General features: G+C 42.1%; 11 protein-coding genes across 11 annotated transcripts; 7 read left to right on the forward strand and 4 right to left on the reverse strand. All coding sequences in view use genetic code 12, as the record gives it.

Moving 5' to 3' along the window:
* Nucleotides 1-340: 340 nt before the first annotated feature.
* ZCF1 (Zcf1p) lies at nt 341-3,256 on the forward strand (the record flags this gene model as incomplete). Its single annotated transcript, XM_002616902.2, has 1 exon — nt 341-3,256. One exon carries the CDS (start codon nt 341-343, stop codon nt 3,254-3,256), a length of 2,916 nt encoding a protein of 971 aa, XP_002616948.2.
* A 284-nt stretch (nt 3,257-3,540) lies between these two features.
* On the forward strand, nt 3,541-3,861 carry MPC1 (pyruvate transporter; the record flags this gene model as incomplete). Its single annotated transcript, XM_002616901.1, has 1 exon — nt 3,541-3,861. The coding sequence occupies one exon, from the start codon at nt 3,541-3,543 to the stop codon at nt 3,859-3,861; it is 321 nt and encodes a 106-aa protein (XP_002616947.1).
* Nucleotides 3,862-3,984: 123 nt separating this feature from the next.
* On the reverse strand, nt 3,985-5,289 carry DDC1 (Ddc1p; the record flags this gene model as incomplete). The annotated part of the gene is made up of 1 exon (XM_002616900.2): nt 3,985-5,289. One exon carries the CDS (start codon nt 5,287-5,289, stop codon nt 3,985-3,987), a length of 1,305 nt encoding a protein of 434 aa, XP_002616946.2.
* Nucleotides 5,290-5,683: 394 nt separating this feature from the next.
* Nucleotides 5,684-6,382, forward strand: DCG1 (Dcg1p; the record flags this gene model as incomplete). The annotated part of the gene is made up of 1 exon (XM_002616899.2): nt 5,684-6,382. The coding sequence occupies one exon, from the start codon at nt 5,684-5,686 to the stop codon at nt 6,380-6,382; it is 699 nt and encodes a 232-aa protein (XP_002616945.2).
* Nucleotides 6,383-6,709: 327 nt separating this feature from the next.
* Nucleotides 6,710-7,609, forward strand: OXR1 (Oxr1p; the record flags this gene model as incomplete). Its single annotated transcript, XM_002616898.2, has 1 exon — nt 6,710-7,609. The coding sequence occupies one exon, from the start codon at nt 6,710-6,712 to the stop codon at nt 7,607-7,609; it is 900 nt and encodes a 299-aa protein (XP_002616944.2).
* Nucleotides 7,610-7,948: 339 nt separating this feature from the next.
* On the reverse strand, nt 7,949-9,793 carry MET13 (methylenetetrahydrofolate reductase (NAD(P)H); the record flags this gene model as incomplete). The annotated part of the gene is made up of 1 exon (XM_002616897.2): nt 7,949-9,793. One exon carries the CDS (start codon nt 9,791-9,793, stop codon nt 7,949-7,951), a length of 1,845 nt encoding a protein of 614 aa, XP_002616943.2.
* Nucleotides 9,794-10,352: 559 nt separating this feature from the next.
* On the reverse strand, nt 10,353-14,639 carry KRE5 (Kre5p; the record flags this gene model as incomplete). The annotated part of the gene is made up of 1 exon (XM_002616896.2): nt 10,353-14,639. One exon carries the CDS (start codon nt 14,637-14,639, stop codon nt 10,353-10,355), a length of 4,287 nt encoding a protein of 1,428 aa, XP_002616942.2.
* A 567-nt stretch (nt 14,640-15,206) lies between these two features.
* Nucleotides 15,207-15,860, reverse strand: FOB63_005410 (uncharacterized protein; the record flags this gene model as incomplete). The annotated part of the gene is made up of 1 exon (XM_002616895.2): nt 15,207-15,860. One exon carries the CDS (start codon nt 15,858-15,860, stop codon nt 15,207-15,209), a length of 654 nt encoding a protein of 217 aa, XP_002616941.2.
* Nucleotides 15,861-16,873: 1,013 nt separating this feature from the next.
* TFC4 (transcription factor TFIIIC subunit) lies at nt 16,874-19,819 on the forward strand (the record flags this gene model as incomplete). The annotated part of the gene is made up of 1 exon (XM_002616894.2): nt 16,874-19,819. The coding sequence occupies one exon, from the start codon at nt 16,874-16,876 to the stop codon at nt 19,817-19,819; it is 2,946 nt and encodes a 981-aa protein (XP_002616940.2).
* Nucleotides 19,820-19,975: 156 nt separating this feature from the next.
* FOB63_005412 (RNA-binding protein) lies at nt 19,976-20,509 on the forward strand (the record flags this gene model as incomplete). Its single annotated transcript, XM_002616893.1, has 1 exon — nt 19,976-20,509. One exon carries the CDS (start codon nt 19,976-19,978, stop codon nt 20,507-20,509), a length of 534 nt encoding a protein of 177 aa, XP_002616939.1.
* A 597-nt stretch (nt 20,510-21,106) lies between these two features.
* On the forward strand, nt 21,107-22,144 carry FOB63_005413 (uncharacterized protein; the record flags this gene model as incomplete). Its single annotated transcript, XM_002616892.2, has 1 exon — nt 21,107-22,144. One exon carries the CDS (start codon nt 21,107-21,109, stop codon nt 22,142-22,144), a length of 1,038 nt encoding a protein of 345 aa, XP_002616938.2.
* Between the last annotated feature and the right edge of the window lie 278 nt (nt 22,145-22,422).

The following is a 22,422-nucleotide window of genomic DNA, read 5'->3' on the forward strand; positions in this document are numbered from 1 at the left end:
GTGTCATTCAAGACTGCATCTCATCAGGCGATAGTCCGCAGCATGCATTGTAAAGTGATGGAATTCCGATAGCACGACCATCACCAAGAGTGAGAAGCCAGAACATACAAGAAAGCAGAAAGCAAATAATACATGCTCGAAGATCCCAGCATAGATATAACGCTTAGGGAATTTAAAATATATGATACCTTTTCTAAGCCTTCCTCTGCATACGGACAGCCATGTAGGTACGAAGTGCAATTATAAAGGCGAGACATGTCGGGTTATGAGCACCATCGTCCAAAAGAGTCCAAGACATGTGCCTCTCTGACTACATCTTCGTAAAATCTTTTCCATACCAATGAGTGAATATCCCATTTCGTGTATCCCCTGTCGCCGCAGAAAGGTTAAGTGCAACAAAAGAAAGCCATGCAACAGGTGTTTCAAGAACAATTTGAAGTGTGAGTTTCCCTCCAAGTTTAGGAATGTGGAAGTTCATAAAGATGAGGACCCAAGTATGGATAGTATATCCCAGACTGTTTCTCAAGGGACGCATAATGACAGTCATTCACCAGATGTTTCCAAGTTGTCAGAGGAAGTTACTTTGCTACGAAGAGAGAAATTAGGGATACTTCACGAGAATTTCAGATTGATACAAAAGGTTCGTGATTTGAAGAACAAACTTCAGAAGGCTGACCGGGCTTCCAATGCAGACTGTTGTTCAGATGGTGCATTTGAAATTTCAGGTGAAACTACTGAATTAGGGGAGAAGTATTATGGGCCGCTGCTGTCGAACTACATGATTGATGTCCTTCGACGGGAAAAGGACAATACCCCCCATTCCGACGACAGCTCGAAGAAAGATGACAATATCCAAGAACCAGATAATCACACGGAGGAAGATGAGCCCTCGCAAATGAAAAAGAAACTACCCAATGTTCTTCGCTCTAGATCATCAGAGGAAGAAAACAGACGAGTTGTGATTTATTTAGTCAACCATTTTTTCAACGTCTCGAGGTACCGAAGCATGATTTCCCAACCTCAAATGTTGAATTTTGTGGAAAATTACCACTTGATAAAAGAAGACGAGTGGGAGCATGATGATGACTTGTTGCTTTTGCATATGATGCTTATACTACTGGTGCAGAGATTGACACCAAAAGACTACAATGAGAGTGGTATTTCGACGGAGCCTATAGAGTCTGTTTCTACTTTGAATATGAGAACAAACAGTTTGAAAAAGGCCCTTTACCGTGGATTTTCCCTGTTGCGGCATAATCTCATAAATGAGTCTATTGTTACAGTCCAGGCCCATATTCTTTGCATAGAATGGTACTTTATCGATAGTCTTTACGAAGAGGCATGGTCTATGATGTTCCACAGCTGCTCTATAGCCTACTCGATAGGTCTCCATGTGATGTTCAATCTAAGAACAACAAGTAAAAACGTGGACAAGGCTACTGCTGGTATTGCTCAAATGACAAAGAATGACGATGATGAAGAAAAGACCGAAGAAGTACTGAAGGATTCTGATCAAAAGGCATTAAGTGATGACGAGGAAGAGGAAGAGGAAGAAGATGACGATGCGTACGATATTTCGAGATTCAAAGTATGGTTTGCGTTGAAGCACGTTAGCGGACAATTATGCTCTATTTTGGGTCGGCCATCTCCAATACTGATTCAGGTCAACCTGTTAGTTCTTATGTCGTCTGGTATGGCAAGTTTAAGTAAGATGGGCTTGGCGCTTAAGGAAACTCAAGTTCACTTGAAAATGGGATTAAGCGAGTGCATTCGCCTCTCTAATGTTATGCTAATTGAGAGCTTTATGATGAATTTCACTCTTGAAAACGTCGTAATGCTCGAAAATCAATTCAAAGAGGAGGCTAAATCATTAATGTGGTTTGCTTCTAAAGAGTACCGAGACACTATCCGCGGTAATGAAAACGAGCTAAACCAGTACTCTGATATTCCAATCTACGTTGATCGATGTGAAGCTCTAGGAGATTTATTGGCACTTCACGTTAACAGGGCTAAGTTGTTACAACCTTTTATGAACCAATTTGTTGGTGTTCAAGAGAATGACTACCTTTTCAACTCTATTTGCGAGTGCATTTACTTGTATTTGGACTATATACTTGATTTTGTCAAGGCATTTCTTCAGCAGAATGTTCCCAAGTATGTTGGAGTTGATGGCAAAGTTGTCAGCAAGATAAGGTTAGGAACAGCATTCAGAACACAGTATCCGTTTATAAACTCCTTCATCTACCAGGGAATGATTGTCATTTTCACTCTTCTTAATTACAAGGCGCAAGATTTTATTCGTGGCAAGGCTCCTCAATTTCTCAAGGACATTAAGGGCAAGTTGAACAGCATCATTGATCTTGACATCCAATGCCACAGTTTGTTGGAGCAAAATGCTAATTTGTGGTCCACCAACATTGTATACTTGGTGAACAAAAACATCCAACAAGCAATCCAACTTTATAAGCGTTATGAGGATTTTTCAGAGAACAAAAGTGGAAACAGTGAATCGATGCCAGATAATGATATTGGATCCAGCTCCATGGTCGGGTTCAACATGAACGATCCTTTCTGGATTACTAATCCAGACAATTTGCCCTACTATCTTAGCAGCCCGTCTGATGACGAGATGCAACAAGTGTTGAATACAATGAGAGATCAGTCCATTTCAACTGCACTGTATGATCAAGATCATCTTCCGGCATTATGGGCCAATGCAGAGCAATCTAACTTGGCCCTGCAATCACAGCCTATTGTACCCCCTCAGCAACCCATTGTGCAAACTCAACCAATGCCAACTCACCCAATGCCACCGCACCCAATGCCGCCTCAATCAATGCCACCTCAATCAATGCCGCCTCAATCAATGCAAAGTCAATCAATGCAAAGTCAACCAATTCTTCAGCCAATGCAAACCCTGCCCATTCAACATCAATCGCTTCTGAAACATCAGCCTCTTTTGCAACGCCCTGTTGGACAGCATCAACAGGCCCCACATCATCAGCAAGCCCAACAAAATCTTCAACAACCTCAGCCCTTGCACCCACAAGCGCCGAATGCTGCATCTCTGGGTGTCCAATCAACTGAGCCCAGCTCAAATTCTTTTGGGTCTTTGGGTCTCGATTCAGTTCCGCTGCAACTTACTACAATGGAACTGAATATCGATCATTATGGAGTTTTTCCTGTACCCGTACAGTTCAAACAAGGAAGCGGATCAAGTGGTCTGGATCTTCTGTATGACCAGCCTATGACTTAGCTAACTATAAAATTACTTTGAGAAAACGCTGAGCTAAAAAAGAATTTCCTGATCAAAATGGAGACAAAGCATATAAATAAATACATCACACATCTAGTAAATGGCGAAAGCCTTGTTGATATCATTAAATCCTATACTACATAGTAGAGGCACATCAATCTGAACTAGTGGAGAAACTTGGGCGCGGCCTGCACATGGGGAAAATGCTTACCTGCTTTTTCACTTCAACCCCGCTGCGCTTCCGGATATCTCAGAACCGAAATTCTCACTAATTCGAATTCGACATGTCGTTCAAGAATATCTTCAACAAGCAGAATTTCAAATATTTGTTCACTACTCACTTTTGGGGTCCTGTGTCCAACTTCGGTATCCCCGTTGCCGCCGTCTTGGACTTGAAAAAAGACCCAGATATTATCAGTGGCCCCATGACTGGCTCTTTGATTGTGTACTCCTTAGTGTTCATGAGGTACTCCTTAGCCATTCTGCCTAAGAATTACTTGTTATTTGGCTGCCATTTTGTCAATGAATGTGCCCAATTGGCCCAAGGGTATAGATATGCAACCAATTATTATCGCAAAAACAAGAATGCTCAGGTTGCCAACTAGGTCCGACCGTGTGTCACCTTGCCACTGTATCATATCTCCCCAAATAAACATTATTTCTGTCGACGAAGAATCCTAGAATACATTTAAAGCTCACAGCATTCTTGGTTTGTTTACTCTAGACCATCACTCAAAAAGTGAAACTGGTTTGTTTGTGGTCTGAGTAGGTCCTAATGTCTGCTGTTCACCCTCATTTTCATCCGACGTATTGTAGTCTGTATCACTATTTCTGGCTGTTGGTTGTCTGTCTGGCGAGTCCGATGGTGCCTTGCCGTAGGTCACTATATGTCTATGAGCATGATGTGTGGACGGAAAATCATCAGATTCGGGCCGATAGGAAGAAAATCGCAGGGCACGAGATGGTGATAAACTTATTATTTGTGACTGGCGTGAATTTGCGACGGATTCTGTCATTTCTGTTAGTGAAGTTCCTGCCCTCAGGATGGTTGGTGCTACGAGCACATACTTCTCTTTCGACTCATCCACCGTAGCGTTTTCATCAGCAGTAAACTGGATAAACCTGACAACAGCATTCTGAGACTTGAATTCGAAAAAAATGGGATCTCCGTTCTTCTTGAAATATGCCTCAAAATGCGGATCACCGTCGAAGTATTGTGGTTCACAGCGACCATCTGTTTTGAGTGACGTACAAAGCGCAATAAAAGTTCGGAAATCTTTGAGTCGAAAATTGACAGAGAGACTTACATCGCCCAAATTCGAATCCATTAGCTCATTCACTGCCATCAGGATTGTAATCAGCATGGGTTGTTTGAGGTACTCACGGTCTTTTAGAACTTGTTTTGTATATGCGCCAAAGAGTATCTTAGTAGTCTTCACATCTATCGAAAGATCCTCTGTTGCGAGAGGAACCATATCAAAAAACAGTTTCATGATTGCCGTTTCCATCATGAAAAAATTGACATTCCCTTCCTCGAATTCTGTCTTATAGCTAGTACCAATTGCCGTGCCCATGTGTTCAACAGGCAGGTAATTCATCTGATATTTCTTGACAATTAATTTCTTAGTCAAAATTTCGACTAGTAGTTTATTTCGACGTGCGATAGGTGTACTTTCGTTGCAATCGACGCGTAGGAAGATGTAGCTCAAGTTACTAGGCTCGAGATTCTTAAACAACGTCAACATGTGCTTCGATGCAACTACAAATGAGTATTTTGGATCGGACTTGCTTGATGTAGTTGTTGAAAAACCTTCAGGAAGAATTAAGTCAGTTTGGAAGTCATAATCGTGAAAAAAAGGGCCAGTAAAGGCAATTTCCCCATGTGTCGTTCGAGACGAATTGATAGCCAGAAGAGCCAAGGTGTCAGGGAAAATCGAGAAACAGATATGTTCCAGTATCGCAGCTAAGGATATTACACACCTGGACCATGTTGCTATGTTGGTAGGTGAATCTATAGCGGCAACAAAAGACATACTAATCTTCCTTAATTAAGAAGAGTGCATCCATTTAGTGACAGCCACGTGATCAAAGGAAGAGATGTATCCCTTTCCACGAGCAACTCAAAGGTGATTAGGTATAGGAAGAGGAGAAGTAAGGAAACTTTAAATACAAGAAGTTGTCTAAACTTGGCGTACCTAATTGATTCTGTCATTGTGATGTTGTGCTCACGCGATAAGACGAAAACTAGGTGATAAGGCTATGATGATGTCAGTGTAGTCACTAAACGATACATCTCACAAATTCAAATTCAATGTAGGGATTATTAAAATGTGTAGACTCGTGTCTTATTACCCTTATCTGTACGTTTATACGTAGAACATGTCTGCAAATCGAATTCTCACGCGCATATAACCTATCAGCTTTTCCATGTCCTTGTTAGTTATCAACCCCAACTCGTCCCAATCAGTCACTGATAACCTCAGAAATATTTTAGTCGCTCCACCAGGTATCACCTTAGAGTTTTACACTGCACCACCTGCTGCGCCTAAAGAAATTGATGGAGCTCAAACGCTGGGGTTGTCGGAGAAGATTGTTTTAGCTGATCTTTTGGCCAATCTGCTCCACACAAAGTATGATGGGTACTTGATCTGTTGCTACTCGGACCATCCTCTCATTCATAGTCTTGCCACATCTACATCGAAGCCCGTTTTGGGAATCATGCAAGCCACTTTGCTCTACAGTTACTCTAATGCTAGGTTGAATCGTCTGCTTGTGTTGACTAGTACAAGTGGTTGGAATGAATTATTGGACTCAGCCATAACAGCTTTTGCAGGCAGTGGAGTGTTTCCCAAACACAAATTTGAACCTACGAGGGCATTGGATGTTCTGGTTTTAAGTTTAAGCGATCCAGTGGAGTTTGGCAAAATTACCTCTAGAGTAGAAGAGGTTTTAGTAGAGTATAAGGACTCGAATATTGATTGTATTTTGTTGGGCTGTGCCGGAATGGCTGGGCTAGATGACAAGCTCAGCGAGGTGTTTCCTGGCATTATTTTCGTCGATAGTGTGAAAATTGGAGTGGAGTTTCTTTCCTCCCTTGTAAGATTTTCAGTGAGCAGAGGTATATAATAAACGAATCTTGATGTATTGAAAAGAGACAGATTGATTAAATTTCGTAGCGGCGTAGAACTTGTATAAACTCGACACTCTATCACGCCATAAAGAATGTTCACAGATATGGCGAACAAAGTACGGTTCGTACAAGTGAAACTTTTATTGATCTTTCAACACCAAGCAGATATGAGCTTACAGTCCCGAACTCTAATAGCACTAATCCATCGATCCATTCACTCGTTGTAATGGATTGAATGTAGTGAGCGCACTAAAGACCCCACATGCGTATTGCTTGCCCCACATCGCGAAGACTAAAGTGACCACCTCTTTCTTCGCTTAGCCATGACAGAGACACATTCTGCACAAAACGAGAGCCAGGATCATCCTACGGGGTTCCATCCGGTTCGAAAACAGCCATCTTTGATCTCTCGAATCATACATGGGCCTCAAAAGCCTTCGCCACCTAGTTCCCACTCAGAATCGCCAGAATTGCCTGCGCTTTCGGATTTAAAGTTCACAGGATATAGCGACTCTACTCGCCATAGGCTTCTCGATCCGGAATTGGCTCACAACATTCGTAACTTGATGCCTCCGCGTCTACAGTTGTATAATGAGTGGGAACTTGTTTACTCTATGGACCAGCATGGCATTTCGCTCAACACGCTATATCGGCATTGTGATCCAGAATTCCAGCGGCACCAGCTCAAATTGAGAAAGTCTAAAATCCATGAAGAAAAAGGGTACGCTGAAGACGTTGTGAAAAATATGGTCACTTTTAGTGCCCATGAACACAACAAGGGACAGCGCCCCCACGGATATGTAATGGTAATTCAGGATGAAAAGAAAAACAGATTTGGATGTTATCTAAATGAACATTTGAGAGCCACTGACCATAAGAGATACTATGGTAACGGAGAATGTTTTCTTTGGAAATGTGAGTGGTACGACGAAAATAAGCGTACGGGCTCAGAAGGTGAACCGCACCAAAAAGAGCGTTTCAAGGCATTTATGTATACGGGGATGAATGATAATATGGTGTATTCGAACCACGATTTCATTGCCATTGGCTCCTCTCATGGACAAAATGGCCTTTGGTTGGATAAGGCACTTTACCTGGGAGTCTCATATCCTTGTGAGACTTTTGGAAACGAGATTCTCAATGAGCCACATGACAACAAGGAGAAGTATGGCAAGTTCAAAGTGATGGGTTTAGAAGTATGGAGAGTCGGGGCTCTCGATTGAATGAGCGGTTTTTTATTAGGAACAATCCATAGAGGCTGGGCCTGTTACAAATGGTTAGTATAAGTGTGTATTTTCAAGAGAAAAAATATCATGCCGTTGAGGATGCTATAAGGTTATTGGGAGTAATAGCAAATGCTGTGCGCTGTAGTTAACAGCCCGTTTTTGTCATAAACAATTTTGGTGAGGGGGTCATTATTCGTTTTATCGCCATGTTGAATTAGATAAAAGCCGGACCCATTTGGGGTCATATAAAAATTTTTGTTTGCAAAGATGCTGAACTGAAAAAAAGAAAACATTGAGCAGCTCAGCGGGTCATAATGATTGACCCAAAGCAACCGATTACAAGCATGACCCGCTGAGACTGTTCAATAAGTTGAACATGACATTGTTGTCACTTGTGAAATCATTGTTGACGAAATTACACAAGACAAAATTCTCGCCGAAGGACTTGATTAAATCATCGAATTTGTTGATCTTGTCCTCAGGAACAATATCTGTGATGGCCTTGCTGTGGAAAATCGTGATCCATTCGTCAAGTAAAGAGTAAACCTCGTCCTTCCATGCTAAGAATGAAACTTTTTCGACAATTGTGGGTTGCAAGATCTCTTCACCAGGGAAGACACCCCAGGTAACAGCGTTGATATCGTCGTTTTTCGAGTTGGTATGCAAATTTCCACTCTTATCCACAGCATAATATGTGATGAGACCATACGTGTCTTTAGCATTGTGCTTTTCAACAATATCCAACAATTCTTTCAACTTATCTTTACGGACGAGGAACTCCAAATACTGTTTCTGGTACACAAAACCATTTTTGGGGCCCCAACCGTACAACTTATCGTTGGATCTTACTGCACTAAGAGCAGGTTGCGAGTTCAAAGTAAAAAGACCTTTTCTATTAAGGGCGATCAACGCATCCTTCAAAACCGTAGTATCTTCACCAATAGGCCCATCGGACCATGGCAAGGCCTTAACCTCATTGTTCAAGTAAGAAACAATGATATCAGACAAATCATTAAGCGTCTGAGGACATCCCCACAACTCATACGCTCTCTTGGGGGATTGCCTTAACAATTCGGATGCAGAAAGGTCAATATCACCGAACGCGGGCGATCTGGAATCACCCCATCTACCATTAGGAAACTCATCCCAACCTGAAGTACGCGAGATATACGAATACTTTCTGTTTTGCCAGAAAATTGGTCTGATGGACTCTTTCGATCTGCTTGGGTTCAAAGATTTTCTCCAGGGCAAGATTTCCACAACCGCGTCGTTGTCCTTGATAGATTCCACCAAGTTCAACTTCTCCAAAATCATTACGGTTGATCTCTCCAAATTCATAGTGTAGAAGTGTAAGTGGTTAACATAGCCGGAATCGATGAGCTTTTGACACATTTCACTTACCAACTGTGTTCCGACTTCTCTGATGGCATAGTCATCCTCTTTAATCGGATTCAAGGCATCCAAAAAGTGTTGGGGAATAGCCACCTGCGACCAGTTAGCTCTCCTAATAAAGGCAGAGTAGGTCGAAATAGGCATGATTCCCGGGATAATTGGAATCGTGATTCCGAGCTCCCGCAACTTGGCACACCACGCAATAAAGTTGTCTACATCGTAGAACATTTGTGTAATGATAAAATCGGCACCCGCATCCACTTTCTCCTTCAAATACTTCAACAAATTAGGTGAGTTTTGTTCCTCAGGATGGCCCTCAGGGTAGGCAGCGACACCAATGTTGAAATGGTCACCATATCTTTTGCGAATGTATAAGATCAAGTCTTTCGCATATTTGAAGTCTCCTGTAGACTCTGAGCCATCCAATGGAGGGTCTCCACGTAACGCCAAGATGTTTTGGCATCCTGACTTGAAGGCTTTTTCCAAGGCCTCGTCAATCAAAGACACGGGCATATTGGTACACGTCAAATGCATACAAGTCTCAAGGCCCAAAGTTGACTGGGCCGTGTAAACCATTTCATTAGTCAAAGTAGAAGACCTCCCGCCAGCATTCCAGGTGATGTCGATGAAAATCGGATTCAAATCGTACATTCTGTCCATTCTGTCGTATAAGTTCTGTAAACCTTGGGAAGTTTTGGGCACAAAGAACTCGAAAGAAAAAGTGGCTGGAGGAGCCGAGCCACCCACCTTGCACAGATGAGCCTGTTGCAATTTATCCGTAATCTTCATGATCGAGAAAATACGAGACTAGTGAAAAAAAGTAACAATAAGTTAACTGTGATGAAATATTAACCACTATTAACGCTATCAAAACGCGCTCCTGCAGCGTGCTCTAATCTATTACTCTGACTCACATGCAAAAACGATTAGTTGGCCCGAAACCGCTTTGGATGCGCCGGTCTGAATAGTATATACAGGATGCGGCACCATTCAAGTGACACATGTGGCCTATCAAAATGCAGGCGATCGATCTGAAAACGCTTGTTGGGAGACGGCAAATTTTGTGTTAACGGCACCCGAAATGAGAATTTTCAACGTGTAAATGGAAATCGTTTCCCCTATAATGTGAACCCAATATCCCGTTCATTTATTCGCCGTAATTTGATTCTTTTTTTTTTGTTATGTTCGCTCACCACCCGTTTACGTAACTGGATTCAGTTTTCAAATTATTTCGAGGCTTTTCGATTTTATTCAAACGTTTCCTAGTTTGTTTTGCATATGATAGGGATGGTATTCTCGAGAAGAGTATTGTGTGGAATATTTGCATTCGCAATTCTAACTTCTTTCCTTAAAGTTCGTCGTGAACACGTAAGCTTTCCTCTGTTTGGCTGATTTCGTTGTAGTAATCTTCCCACTCCAGTATCACGCGCTTCGCTTGCTCTATTTTTCCTTCGTGTGTCTTTGGGTTGTTGCACAAGTCAATCATTTTAGCACTTGACTTCAGCTCGTCCGAACACCACGTTTCGCACCAGAGCCACTCCTGTGGCAACGTATGGATCGGAACTTGTCTCTGTAAGTTATTGGGAAGGTCCTGATCGAGATTTGACAATGAGTTAGGGTCTGCAGAAAGTTTTTGGTAGTGAGATCTCAACTTGTCTCCTACCAAAGTCTCGCGAAGTCTTCGCAAGTCCACAACATAAAGAGCGCTGATGTGGTACTTCAAGTCATCTTTTAATACTGTAGGCCAGTATCCATTCTTCCAGAACTGATATCCTTCCATTTCTTTCCTGGAATCGCACATGGGTGCAAAACCGTACGGCGCGCCCTCAAGGTCAATGTTAACCAACTCTTTCAAATCTGTTCTGGCAATCTGGTCGGCGTCGACAAAAATAACTTTGTCAAGATCTGCTGGAAAAAGAGTATCCAAGAATAACATTTTGTGACCCCAGACTTTGCGATGTAATTGCTTTTGTTGGCGGAGCCAAGCAGGCCATTGATATCCCACATATTCGTATTCAAAACCATATTTCTCTGCAAGCCCAGGCACTCTTTCCTTGAAACCATGGCTCAAGAAGTTTTCAATCAACCAAAACTTTACCAGTTTGCCCGTGTTCTTCACCACAGATAACATCATCGTGGACATAAGTTGTTCGTATAGGTGACCACTAGCAATGCTGAAAACGTTAATGTCTGCCTGTTCTTTAGCTGCACGAAGATGCAGTGTGTGCGTATCAGTTCTTTTCATTCTTGGGTATATGTGATGTCTTTTCAAGGATTTCACGAGAAGAGGTACTGAATCGCTTAAGCAGTCATTTTTGTCATATTTGTTCTCGCTTGCCGAAAGAAGATCGTACGATGGCTCTTCATCTTCAACACTTCTTACTTGAAGAGTCCAAGCTCCAGGGTCTAAACGGAATTGAGAATAGCCCATGGTTTGCATTGTGAATGCATCCTGGGATGTTGTACCCTTTGAAGCCTCTAAGATGAGGCCCGGAATAGATTTTGCTGTAGTTACATCTCTCACATACCCTTCCACAACCAATTTTGAAAGTGTGAAACCCAAGTCAGTATCTCCTACCATAGTGAACTTGGTGAAGTCGTATAGGTCAGAATTCTTTCCTTGAATAATGTACCAATTCAGTGGAGCATCAATTTCAATGCACATTTCAGTATCGTCAACGGCAGATTCAAAATTGCAAGAGGAAAATTCGATGTACCGTCCATTGGCATCAAACTTTGGTTGCAGACTTTGAAATCCGTCAACATAGAAACGTGACAAATCATTCGGAGTCTTGGATTCTGAAAGTGGTTGTAGCAAAATTCTAGCGTTTACGAAGGACAAGTCAGATAAGGAGGAGAAAATGGACACAAGCTTTTGGGAGAATTCATCCGCAGGGTCGACTATGGCTAATAGATCAATCGGTTTTTCTTTTGAGTATCCAGTCACGTCGATAGAGTTTGCGAAATTTAAAGAAGAAAAGTCAAATCTGGACACATCGGAGAGCTGCAAGACGTCCTCGACAAAAAAGGAGTTGCTAAGCGTTGATGATACAAGATCGAACCAATCTAGATGGTTTAAGTTTCCCTTTCTGAAATGCATTATTGGCTTCCACAGAAACTGGTCTGGGTATGCATCAGTGATCTCTTTGAATATCCCTAATCTTTGTTTGAATTCGTATTCCAATAGTTCTTCAATATCCTTAATGGTAAACTCTTGGGTTAAGCTTAGATAGCGAGAGTTCAACAACATCATTGGCAGATGCAGTTGAATATGATTTCTTTCCAATATTGCCATTTTCTCTGCATCTTTTTCGCCATGTGGTGCTTTTCCCGCTTTTACCATCGATATAATTTGAGCAATGTCATCCGATTTTAAGGATTTGTTAGCATAGCTCTCAAAAATATCATTAAGATGCTTTTGGTTTTTGGAAGTATCAAATACTCTGATCTGGATTGATTTATCATTGTATAAATCCATAAATTTCAACAAATTGATGAACTGCTGACGAATAATTGGGAGGTTAAATTCCCCAATGAGCCAAAAAGTTAATGATATGTCGTTACTGTCTTTCTCTTTAACAAAGGCGTGAGAACTGTCTATCATCTCCTTAGTAACTTTCTTGTAGCGAATATTTGCTGGATCCAAAGGCACAACGTGGGTGTTTCTAGACAGTTTGGAGTCCGAATACAAAACACTCTTCAAAGACTTGTCTTTATCCAGACCCTCTCGGATACTTTTCTGTAAGAGTTTCACATCGTGGGTAATTTGGTGGCCCAAAGCATTTCTCCAGTTTGATCTCATACTATGAATCACACCATTTATGACAACGGAGGCCTCTGTCAATGAAAAATCCTCAATGCACCTTTTGTATTGGGTGTACAGACCCAATAACTCAGGAGGCATTTTGATCTTAGAGAACAATTCGTTCTCTTCTTCCTCCTTGGATTCGTAGTATTTGTACAAGAATGCCATCGCTTCCTTTACTTCTCCGACCTCCAAAATATGGTAAAAAAGATCAGCGATGTATTGGTCCTTGTCGCTTTCCATAAGAGGTAAAACACCAATCTGTTGAGCAATGCCTCTATCCAAGATGATCTTAGCCATGGTAAAAAATACCTTCAACTGGTGTTTGTTTGAGAAGTTCATCACAAATATCAAGTCATGAACATTTTCCCTCAACGGTGGAATCTGACTCACACGAAGCTGGGAGGCACCACTGCCAGTATACATATCCTTTCTGTCTGTAGATATCATTTGATACGACTCATCTTTCTCAATGTCGTTAAAAAACACAACACCTCCGGAATCCTTATCGAAAGGAACAAAAACGTCGTTGTAAAGAGAGTACCTATTTGACATGGAACCACTTTTGAACTCGCTTTCCTTGAATGCGCTCAAAAGAGCAAACTTTGAAAGAAGCAACTTGCTTTGTTCCATATTGAAGCCGTAAGATCTAAATTCTTCCATCGTAGACACCTCTTGGGCTAGCTTATCGATGATGTTGGGTAAGTCCGTTTGCAAGCGATGAGTAGCAGCACCATTTATGTACAACCCCACAGATTCGTACGCTGCACCTTTCTTTTCATTTGCCAAAGCGTGTTTTTCAACTCTTCTTGACGACTCAGATGCTTCCACGTTACCCAAATAAGGGCCGTAGAGGGGCAAATTGTGCAAAATCTCTTTGAGAAGGGCTAGCTGAGAAACCGGGTCCAGTTGTTGAAGAACAAGAGAAACTATATTGATTGAGAGAGTCGACAATTTATCGTCTTCCAAATCAAAAAGTTCACGACCATCTTTCTTGATCTTGATTAAGGCTTTTAGAATATCACCCTCCACTTGAGGCGCATTCTTGTTAGACTTGCTTTTGGAAGTGATTGTAACGCCAAACCCTGGAATTTTGCTTGCGCCAAACGATGAGGGAACATATCTCCAGACAAATCTGATGGACCCATATTCAGCGAACAGCATTAAAGTATGGAACATGCCAGCAAATCGCAGGCAACTAGGATCTCCATAAAGAACGAGAAGAGGTTTCGATTCATCGGACCCAATCACTCTGTCAAACGGCATCACGCTTTCGGAGAACGTGTCTGTTTGTAAAGCGAACAAATCGCTTTCGGAGCAGTAGTATTTGTTTCCGTATTTCACCCATGCTTTCAAAGGATCTATCAAGGGCTCGCCAAACAGGTCCGTGGCACATTTTTTCTCAATAGTCTTCAAAGCTTCAGAGTCAAACTCATTATTGAAAAAATCATAATGGGCTTGGATTCTAGGAGACGCTAGTTTATTCACCAAATGCAAGTTCACTAGCCCTAGCTGAGTTTCAGAAAGAACCTTCGCGACCAGCTCGTAATTTTCACGATCAGATTTGGGCCCATCTGGTACTTCATTTGAGTTCCCTGTATGTTCGTCATCTTCTTCATCATCGACGTCGTCGAAATCGCTGTTGTCTTCCTCTCCTCGGAATAATGCTTTTGCTGCGCCAATGTAAAGTGATTCATCAAATTCAGCGACAGACTCAATTAGCTGTAGCGCAAAAGGTGCTTCTGTCCAGTTAGCCTCTAGTCCTATCTGTAATGTACTTGCAAAAACAACAGCAACAAAAAGGACTGTAAATCGGAGGAGTAGGACCATTGAAAAGTAGTGGTGGCTTCTTCGGAGTGGAAAATGTGCAGGTGTCTGAGATCAAGTATGCTGGAAAGAGACGCGCACATGCGCTTCTTCTTATTCTACTAGTCGTAATTGACATGAGCTTGTGCACTATGATGACACTAAAAACCTTCAAAATACTACAGTTTAATATGACTCGTGTGCATTCATATTTGAGTAACAAGATGTGTAGACCATAAATGCATGATACAATTGATTGGGTAATGATTTGCCCATCTGACGCTTTCACCTTTAAAGTATCATGGTATCATGTCCGCAAAGAACTACATTTACAACATGTCAGAAACATCTGAGTGTCTCTTCCTTCCAATTGATGAAGATCATTCTTTAATTGAATGCTACTTTACTGAATGCGATCAGGAACGAAACTGATGCTACGATAATCATTAAAACGATCGCCAACTCTCAGTGAGATACTAACAGACGAGCATATACCAGTCAGCCTAATAGTTATGCTAGCGGATAAAGAACGCAAAAGAACAAACCGTGAAAGGCAGATTAACCAAACATTAGAACGATTGCTGTCTCCAGCTATCTTCTGTAGCCTCCTTGGCCATTGTTGACGTCATTATAGCCCCACGAATTTCCATTGCTGAAATTGTTCTGACCGCCCCCATATCCTCCATGGTTACCATGGTTTCCACCATTGTAGTTCCCATTCCCGTATTCACCATAGTTGTTTGGGCCCCCGCCATAGTGGTTGCTACCATGGTTGCCGCCATAGTTTCCGCCATTGTTATGACCACCTTGTTTGTTCATAAACAGCTTGCCTGCGTTGAGCAATGAGCCCATCAAGCCACCAGAACCATGCAGGCTCTGGCTTCCGTGGTTGTTTCCATAACTCTGATTTCCATAGTTATTTCCGTAATTGTTCCCATAACCCTGGTTTCCATTGTGCCCATAGCCTTGGTTTCCATGTCCACTGCCGTGATTTCCACCGTGCGACTTGCCCGAAATCATTTGGCCAATCTGGTTTCCGATGATGTCCAGGACACCATGTCCGTGTGTCTTCTTACCCATGGTGCCAGAGAGGAGCGACGAAGAGAAGCTGCGATCAGTCTGTTGCCCGTCCTGATCATATTGTTGCTGACTTTGATGTTCCTGGTTTTGACTCAAAGCTTCTTGTTGAGGGATATCTGTTCTTTCACCCTGCGGGCCCGCGGCATAGAATTCGTTGGCGGACATTCTGTGTAGTTGGCTCCAGAAAATAATGTACCACGGACGAGAATATATGCTATTCTTGCTTGCAGTCATGCATATCCGGGGTGCGGCTGTGCAGAATGTTGTTTAGGTACGAAAGGGCTCCGCCACTTCCCCAACTAGCGCCAAGACTTTGGAATTTCACATGACAAAAGCCAAAGAACCCACTTCAGTATACATGATCGATATGAATTTTCAATTGGTGGGTGTTAATTCCTATGTTGTTTTCTGGCTTCTGTTAGGACGCACTTTTACCCCCGCTTTGAGAATTTTGCAAAAATAGAACGTATACGCGAAAAAGTAGAAACTCTTTAATGAGAGTCGCACTGGCAGTAAGACATAACTAAAATCCTTAGCCAATTAGACAAAACTAATAATTACAAGTATGCTTTTTATAAGGAAGATATCGGTTCCAAAAGCGAATTGCGTCGAAAAGTGTTAAGTTGTAAATAAAGCGGATGGGTGTCTGCATTCATACTTAATGAACTAGTAGTGCAACTGCATCCCGATAACTTATCTTACTTCACTTAGATGGTAGCTCATTAGTTTCCCAAAAGTCATCTTTCTTGCAATATTTATTTTAAACACATAGATCAACTATTTCAATAAGTAAGCTAAAATTTTTGTCAGTCTGACAGCAAGAAAAAGTACTTGAGCTAATATCTGAATACAAATACCGAATGCATAAAATCTAAGTAGCGACATCCTCAGGTCACTATTTGTAAGCGCCATGTATCAATCTGTTAATCTCAAGCTCTTGCATCTGCTATAGACACAGAATGGAACTTATAAATTGATACTCTTCTAAGTTCCATTGAACCCAAGATCTTACTGTATTACTACCTCTTCAAGGATACTGAAAGGGAACTTTTTTTTCTACTTTCATGAATGCTCGCACTTAGAGTAGTATTCTCCTTCTAAAGACGTTAGGAAACCATATCATCCTGCACAACTAAGATAAACAAAAGACCCATCCCACTGTTTGCCTTAAAAAGACAATGGACTCCTCTGACTACCTGGATCCAAATTTTCTGGATGATAGTTTTGATGACGAAGAGTCAGTAAATATTGACCCATCTTTAGGTAACCTGGATTCGGCGAGCAAATCTGTGGTAACGCCTACTTATCCAACATACGATGATCTCAATGATTACGATGAGTTTGAACCTTTGATTTTCTCGGACGACGATGACCAGTTCTTTCTGGAAAATGAAGGGGATGATGGCAAATTCGATCTACGGGAGCATTTGAGGGCGGCGTCAGGTTTCAGGCTACGGAAGAAACCTACATCTAAAAACTACGGAAGAAGACAAGCTCTCCGAATGGCAAACAAGGAATTGAAGCCAGAAGTGAGGGATAATTTTGCTAAAGCAAATGAGGCGTTTGTGAAGCAAGATTTTGACACGGCCATCAAGTATTATCTTGAAGTCATAAGACTTGACAGACGAAACTTTGGAGCCTACAAGACTATGGGTGAAATCTATCAAATGAAAGGCGACATGAACAAGTGCTGTGGCATGTGGCTTTACGCTGCTTTATGCGTACCGTGGGACATTGAATTCTGGGGCACAGTGGCCGAGCTTAGTACGCAATTGGGCCATATTGACCAAGCTATTTATTGTTACAACCATGCTATCAATTATAGACCCAAAGACACTTTGCCCAATCCTCAATTCTTATTGGATAGAGCCATGTTACACAGACAGAAACGGCTTTTTGGAAGAGCACTTGAAGGCTTTCAACGTCTTCATCGCATGTTTCCGACCGACCCACAATATGTGAAACACTTGGCTTCGGTGTACTGTGAGCAGAAGCGTTTGAGCGATGCGGTGCGGTTATATAAGAATATCTTGGAAGATAATATCAACGCGAAGCCTGATCAAAAGTATGTGCCTTTCGACTGGTCTGCGTTGAATATTTTGTGCGAGCTATTGATCACACAGCACAATTGGAAAGAGGGTGTCAAAATGATAAAAGCAGCAGCTCGTTTTCTCCAGGACCGTGGTGATGAGTCATGGTGGACAGACGAAGATGATTCTGAATTCGATGAAAGACGGCCATCTGTAATCTTGAAATTCCATCCCCACGAATTGCAAAAGTATATGGGAAGAGAGTATGGGCTTCCAATTGACATCCGCTTCAAGCTTGCACAATTTCGACTCGAGTTGGATAATAGCGAAGAAGCTTTACGCCATTTTGAGTTTTTGTATCATGAAGAAGATCTATTTGACGTGGCAGACTTATTTTTCGAAGCAGGAAAGCTCTTGGAAGAGAAAGGTCTTCAAGAAGATGCATTGAAGTTTTTGGCGCAGCTGATACAGAGGAACGGGTCTGCAGCTGAAGATGAAGATCAGACAGAAGAATTCCGTTCCGAAGCCATGGTATTAATGGGAAAGTGTTACATGGAGCTATATGATTATGAAAATGCTAAAGAAGTATTCACTCATGTTTTACAGAATGAGCCAAACAATATTGATTTGCAGTTGATGTTGTGCGAAACTTACTTCCACCTCAATGACTTTGATAAAGCCAACCAATTTCTTGAGAGTATTAAGGAGGCTCAAGAAATTGAAGAGGAAACACCTGAAGAGAAAGAATTGAATATCGAAATCGATAAGCAAGTGGGTCTTGAAGAAGGTCCCGCTGTCATTAAGAATACAGGACAAAGTAATCGAACCCATAAGTTGACTCAAGCAGAACGCGAAGATATCAATAGGGACGTTACACACCGCATTACGAATAAATTTAACAGAATGAAGCGTTTACAGCAAGCAATCAATGAAGGGAATATGGTTGCAGCTGCAGCTTGGATGAAATTGGCTGCCCAGCTCATCGAAACGTTTTGCGCTGTTCGTTCATTTTTTCCTAAAAATAGAAAGACAGCCTTCAAAGGTATTCCAACATACAAACGAAAGGAAGATGTTGAGATCAGTGATAGAGTGAGAAGGCTTGATACAATGATGGAAAATAAGGAAGAAGGAGAAAATTATTCACGTATGGAATTAACCAACAAAACTGAGTTTAGAGGTTTGAGTTATGATGATTGGCTACTAATATTTGTGCAGAATGCTTTCTTGTGGAATAATTACAAGCATGATACAGACCAGGCCATTGCCAGTCTAGGAAAAGCTTTTGAGGTCAATGTATTCATCCAGGACAAGACGCGCAGTATGCTTCTCCGGCTAGCGATGCTTTCCTTTGGAATATTAAAAGAAGATTTCGGTGAGATCGTGTCTAATAACGTGAGGTATTTTCTCACTTCGACCCAATTTTCGCCTACCATTTATGACTTTTTCATGTGCTGTTTCAGTTCCGGAGTGGGAGCATGGGCAGCGTTTAGCAATTACAATCATCAGAAATATTTTCTTCGCCATCTCAAGGCCTACGACTCTCTTTTGACTTCCAGCAGTGTCTCAGGATCTGCTCAAGTGACACTTGACACGGCCAATTTTACGTTCACTCGCGAGCACCCACAGCTACTCTACATATATGCATGTCTTCTAGGGAGCAACAGAACGTTTTCGTCTCCAATTGTCTACTTGACCCGTGCTTACCGTGAGTATAATAAGGACTCGACCATTTGCTTCATGTTAGGATTGGCACACGTTCACCGTTCGATGCAAAGAAACAGTAACAACCGTCACATCCAACTTCTTCAAGGTATTAGCTATCTCTTGGAGTACAAGGAGTGTCGGGAGCAAAATGCCACAATTTATGAACTTCAAGAAATTGAGTACAACTTCGGCCGTCTATTCCATATGCTTGGTCTTCCTACCTTGGCCATCAAACACTACAAAAAAGTGCTTCAGTTCCACGATGAGATGAAAGATGACACAACATATGACATGCTGCCCGAGGCTGCGTACAATCTCAATCTCATTTACATTTTGGACGGAAATACAGCTATGGCCAGAGACATCAGTGAAAAGTACCTTACCGTTTGAGGAATGTACGTATCGAAAACGGGTAGTTTGCTGACTAGCAGGGTCTTCATACAGGTCTATCTGTTTATGGGCCATACAGGATAGGAAGATGATGTACGGGTGTTAGATCATCATCTCATTTCGATCAAGACCTAGAGTTTTGAACAAGATACAATAATGGTGCGCCTCAAACACAGATACATTTTGTTTGATATACTTTACCCGCCTGTTGCTCATCCCACTACTTCGCTGCAGAGAGAGAAATGTGCGCGCTTTAGCCAGTCGCCAAAGGATTGTTTACTATCATTGCATTCGACGTCGCCAGCGTCCATTAATCCTCGAACCATTGTTAATTTGCTTCGAGATGTTATCGAAGATCATTTTGGCGATTTGGCCGCAGGAACGATTGGACTGCTGATTATTGTAAAATATTTCAGCAATAAGACTTCCACTGGAATAATACGATGTAATAGGCAAAATTTCCACCAAGTGATGGCTGCGCTAGCATTGGTCACTAAGCTTGACAGTTATGATGTGGTGATGCGGTGTGTTCATGTAAGTGGCACAATCCGCAAGTGTGAACAGTTCTCAATCCAGAATAACAAGAAGCTTATCGCAGAGATGGGGCAAGACAAAAACGCACGAGAAGGCTTAGATGAGTTCATTTCGATGTTCAGTAATGACAACGATGAAGAGGGCGAGGATAACTAGAGAGGAAATTAGTACTTCTTTGTTGAGTCACCGATGAGCGTTATGGAAAACGTACCAAGGAAGTTCGAATACCTCCTCAGCCAACAGGATATTCCTAGTGGTGGAAATGTTTTCCAGTTGCATCAGCTGAGTATATATTCTAGTCTAATTTGTGTGTTTCACGATACATTGACTGTGTTAGTGATCATGTTGGTGAGTCGATGTACAATACCCGATGAGGCAAGACACTAGAAGAAAAGAAAACGCCGCACACTGCAGGAATGTGATTGATATTAGCTTCAATCCCAGATACTTTTACTGAAGCTTCGAGCTCCTTTCAATAGTCTGAACCAGCTAGGCTCAAGTATATACCAAGAGAATCCGCCATATGTTGCAAGTCAAGATTGTAAATTACACAATATACAAGCTATAGCTTAGGTGTACCATTCCTCGTTACTTAGCCTCGTTGTTATCGTCCATAGATATGACCTTAATTTCGCCTTGTTTAGTACACCTTCTTAATTATACCATGATGTAGTTCCGGCATACAGACTCATGATCTTAGTGCGACATCATCTACTGTTTCGCTTGTTATTGAAGCCATAACGGCGAGCTCCGATGTCACTTTCTAGCATCTTGCAGAAAATCCAATCCAAGGGCCAAATCAGAAACCCACCACCGCGTCCAACCCCCAAACCCCCAACTGCAACAGCACTAAAACCAACATATCCCTCTTCTTCCTCGTCAAATGAAAGAACAGTGGATCCGGTCGTTGCACGGCTCAAGGCTGCCAGGAAGGCAGAGAAGGAAGCCAAAGAGAGGGAGATGAGGGCGAAGAAGGGGCTGGCTCCCAAAAAAGAAACCCTGCACTCTCGTACTTCAAAAACGACATCTGCTGCGTCCTCTGGAACCAGGGGCACCATTAATAGGAATAAGAACGCAAGCACGCAACCTCTTGCGCCACAGAAAAGTGAAAGGAAGCCGAAAATGTCATTTAGTGAGCTCATGAAAAAGGCTTCGTCAATAGACCAAAGCAAAATGAGTATTTCCATAAAGCCTAAGACGAAAACACCCGAAGCACAACCGCGGAGGAAAACGCCCGAAAGAGACGAGCGCAGGGCCCGAACTACGTCGCCACGAACACAAGGGCGACAGGAGCAAAAACCGGAGTCTACTATTGTTAGAAGCAATGGAGGCAATTCCAAACATTTGAAAGATGTTAGGTCCCTGCAACCAGAAAGAAAAGCAATAGCACCCAGACAACCTATACCAATCAGACAGCCTTCGCTGAAGTTGCAGAGTAAGTTGAAGCTGAAAAAGGCTGACAAATCACAATCCGGCTACGATGACGAAGCGGACGAGGATGAGGACGATGACTTAGATTCGTTCATAGCGTCTGATGAGGAAGAGCAGGTTTCCGAAGAGCATGATTATGATCGTGACGAGATCTGGTCGATATTCAACCGCGGAAGGAAACGGTCGTATTACGAGCAGTACGATGACGAAGATTCAGACGACATGGAGGCCACTGGTGCCGAGATTTTGGAAGAGGAGGCTCTTTCGAAGCGCATAGCCCTTAAAGATGACCAGAGGGAGTTGCTTGAGGAGCAGAGGAGAGCAAAATTGAAAGAGGCTCGTAAGAAAGCAAAGCGGTAATGGGAAACGGAACGGGTCCAATCATTTTGTATTTTCTCAATAGTGGACCCCTTTAGTAATGCATAAGACATATTCTTGTGTTTGACAAGTTCTCAAATACAATGTCTGATTAATTTTAGAAGTAATAGTTTCCACAACCATGTTTGAAAGTTAGGTGTCATCGAGGCACTTACACCGCTTTTGGCATACTGACCAATTGTGATCAGTCAAAAGACGAACGCAGAATTTCCTGAGGATGAGTCTTGAAAAAGTTAAAAAGCACCTATAACGATGGTGCG

Source organism: Clavispora lusitaniae (assembly GCF_014636115.1).
Source record: "Clavispora lusitaniae strain FDAARGOS_655 chromosome Unknown tig00002663_pilon, whole genome shotgun sequence".
Classification (NCBI taxonomy): Eukaryota; Fungi; Ascomycota; class Pichiomycetes; order Serinales; family Metschnikowiaceae; genus Clavispora; species Clavispora lusitaniae.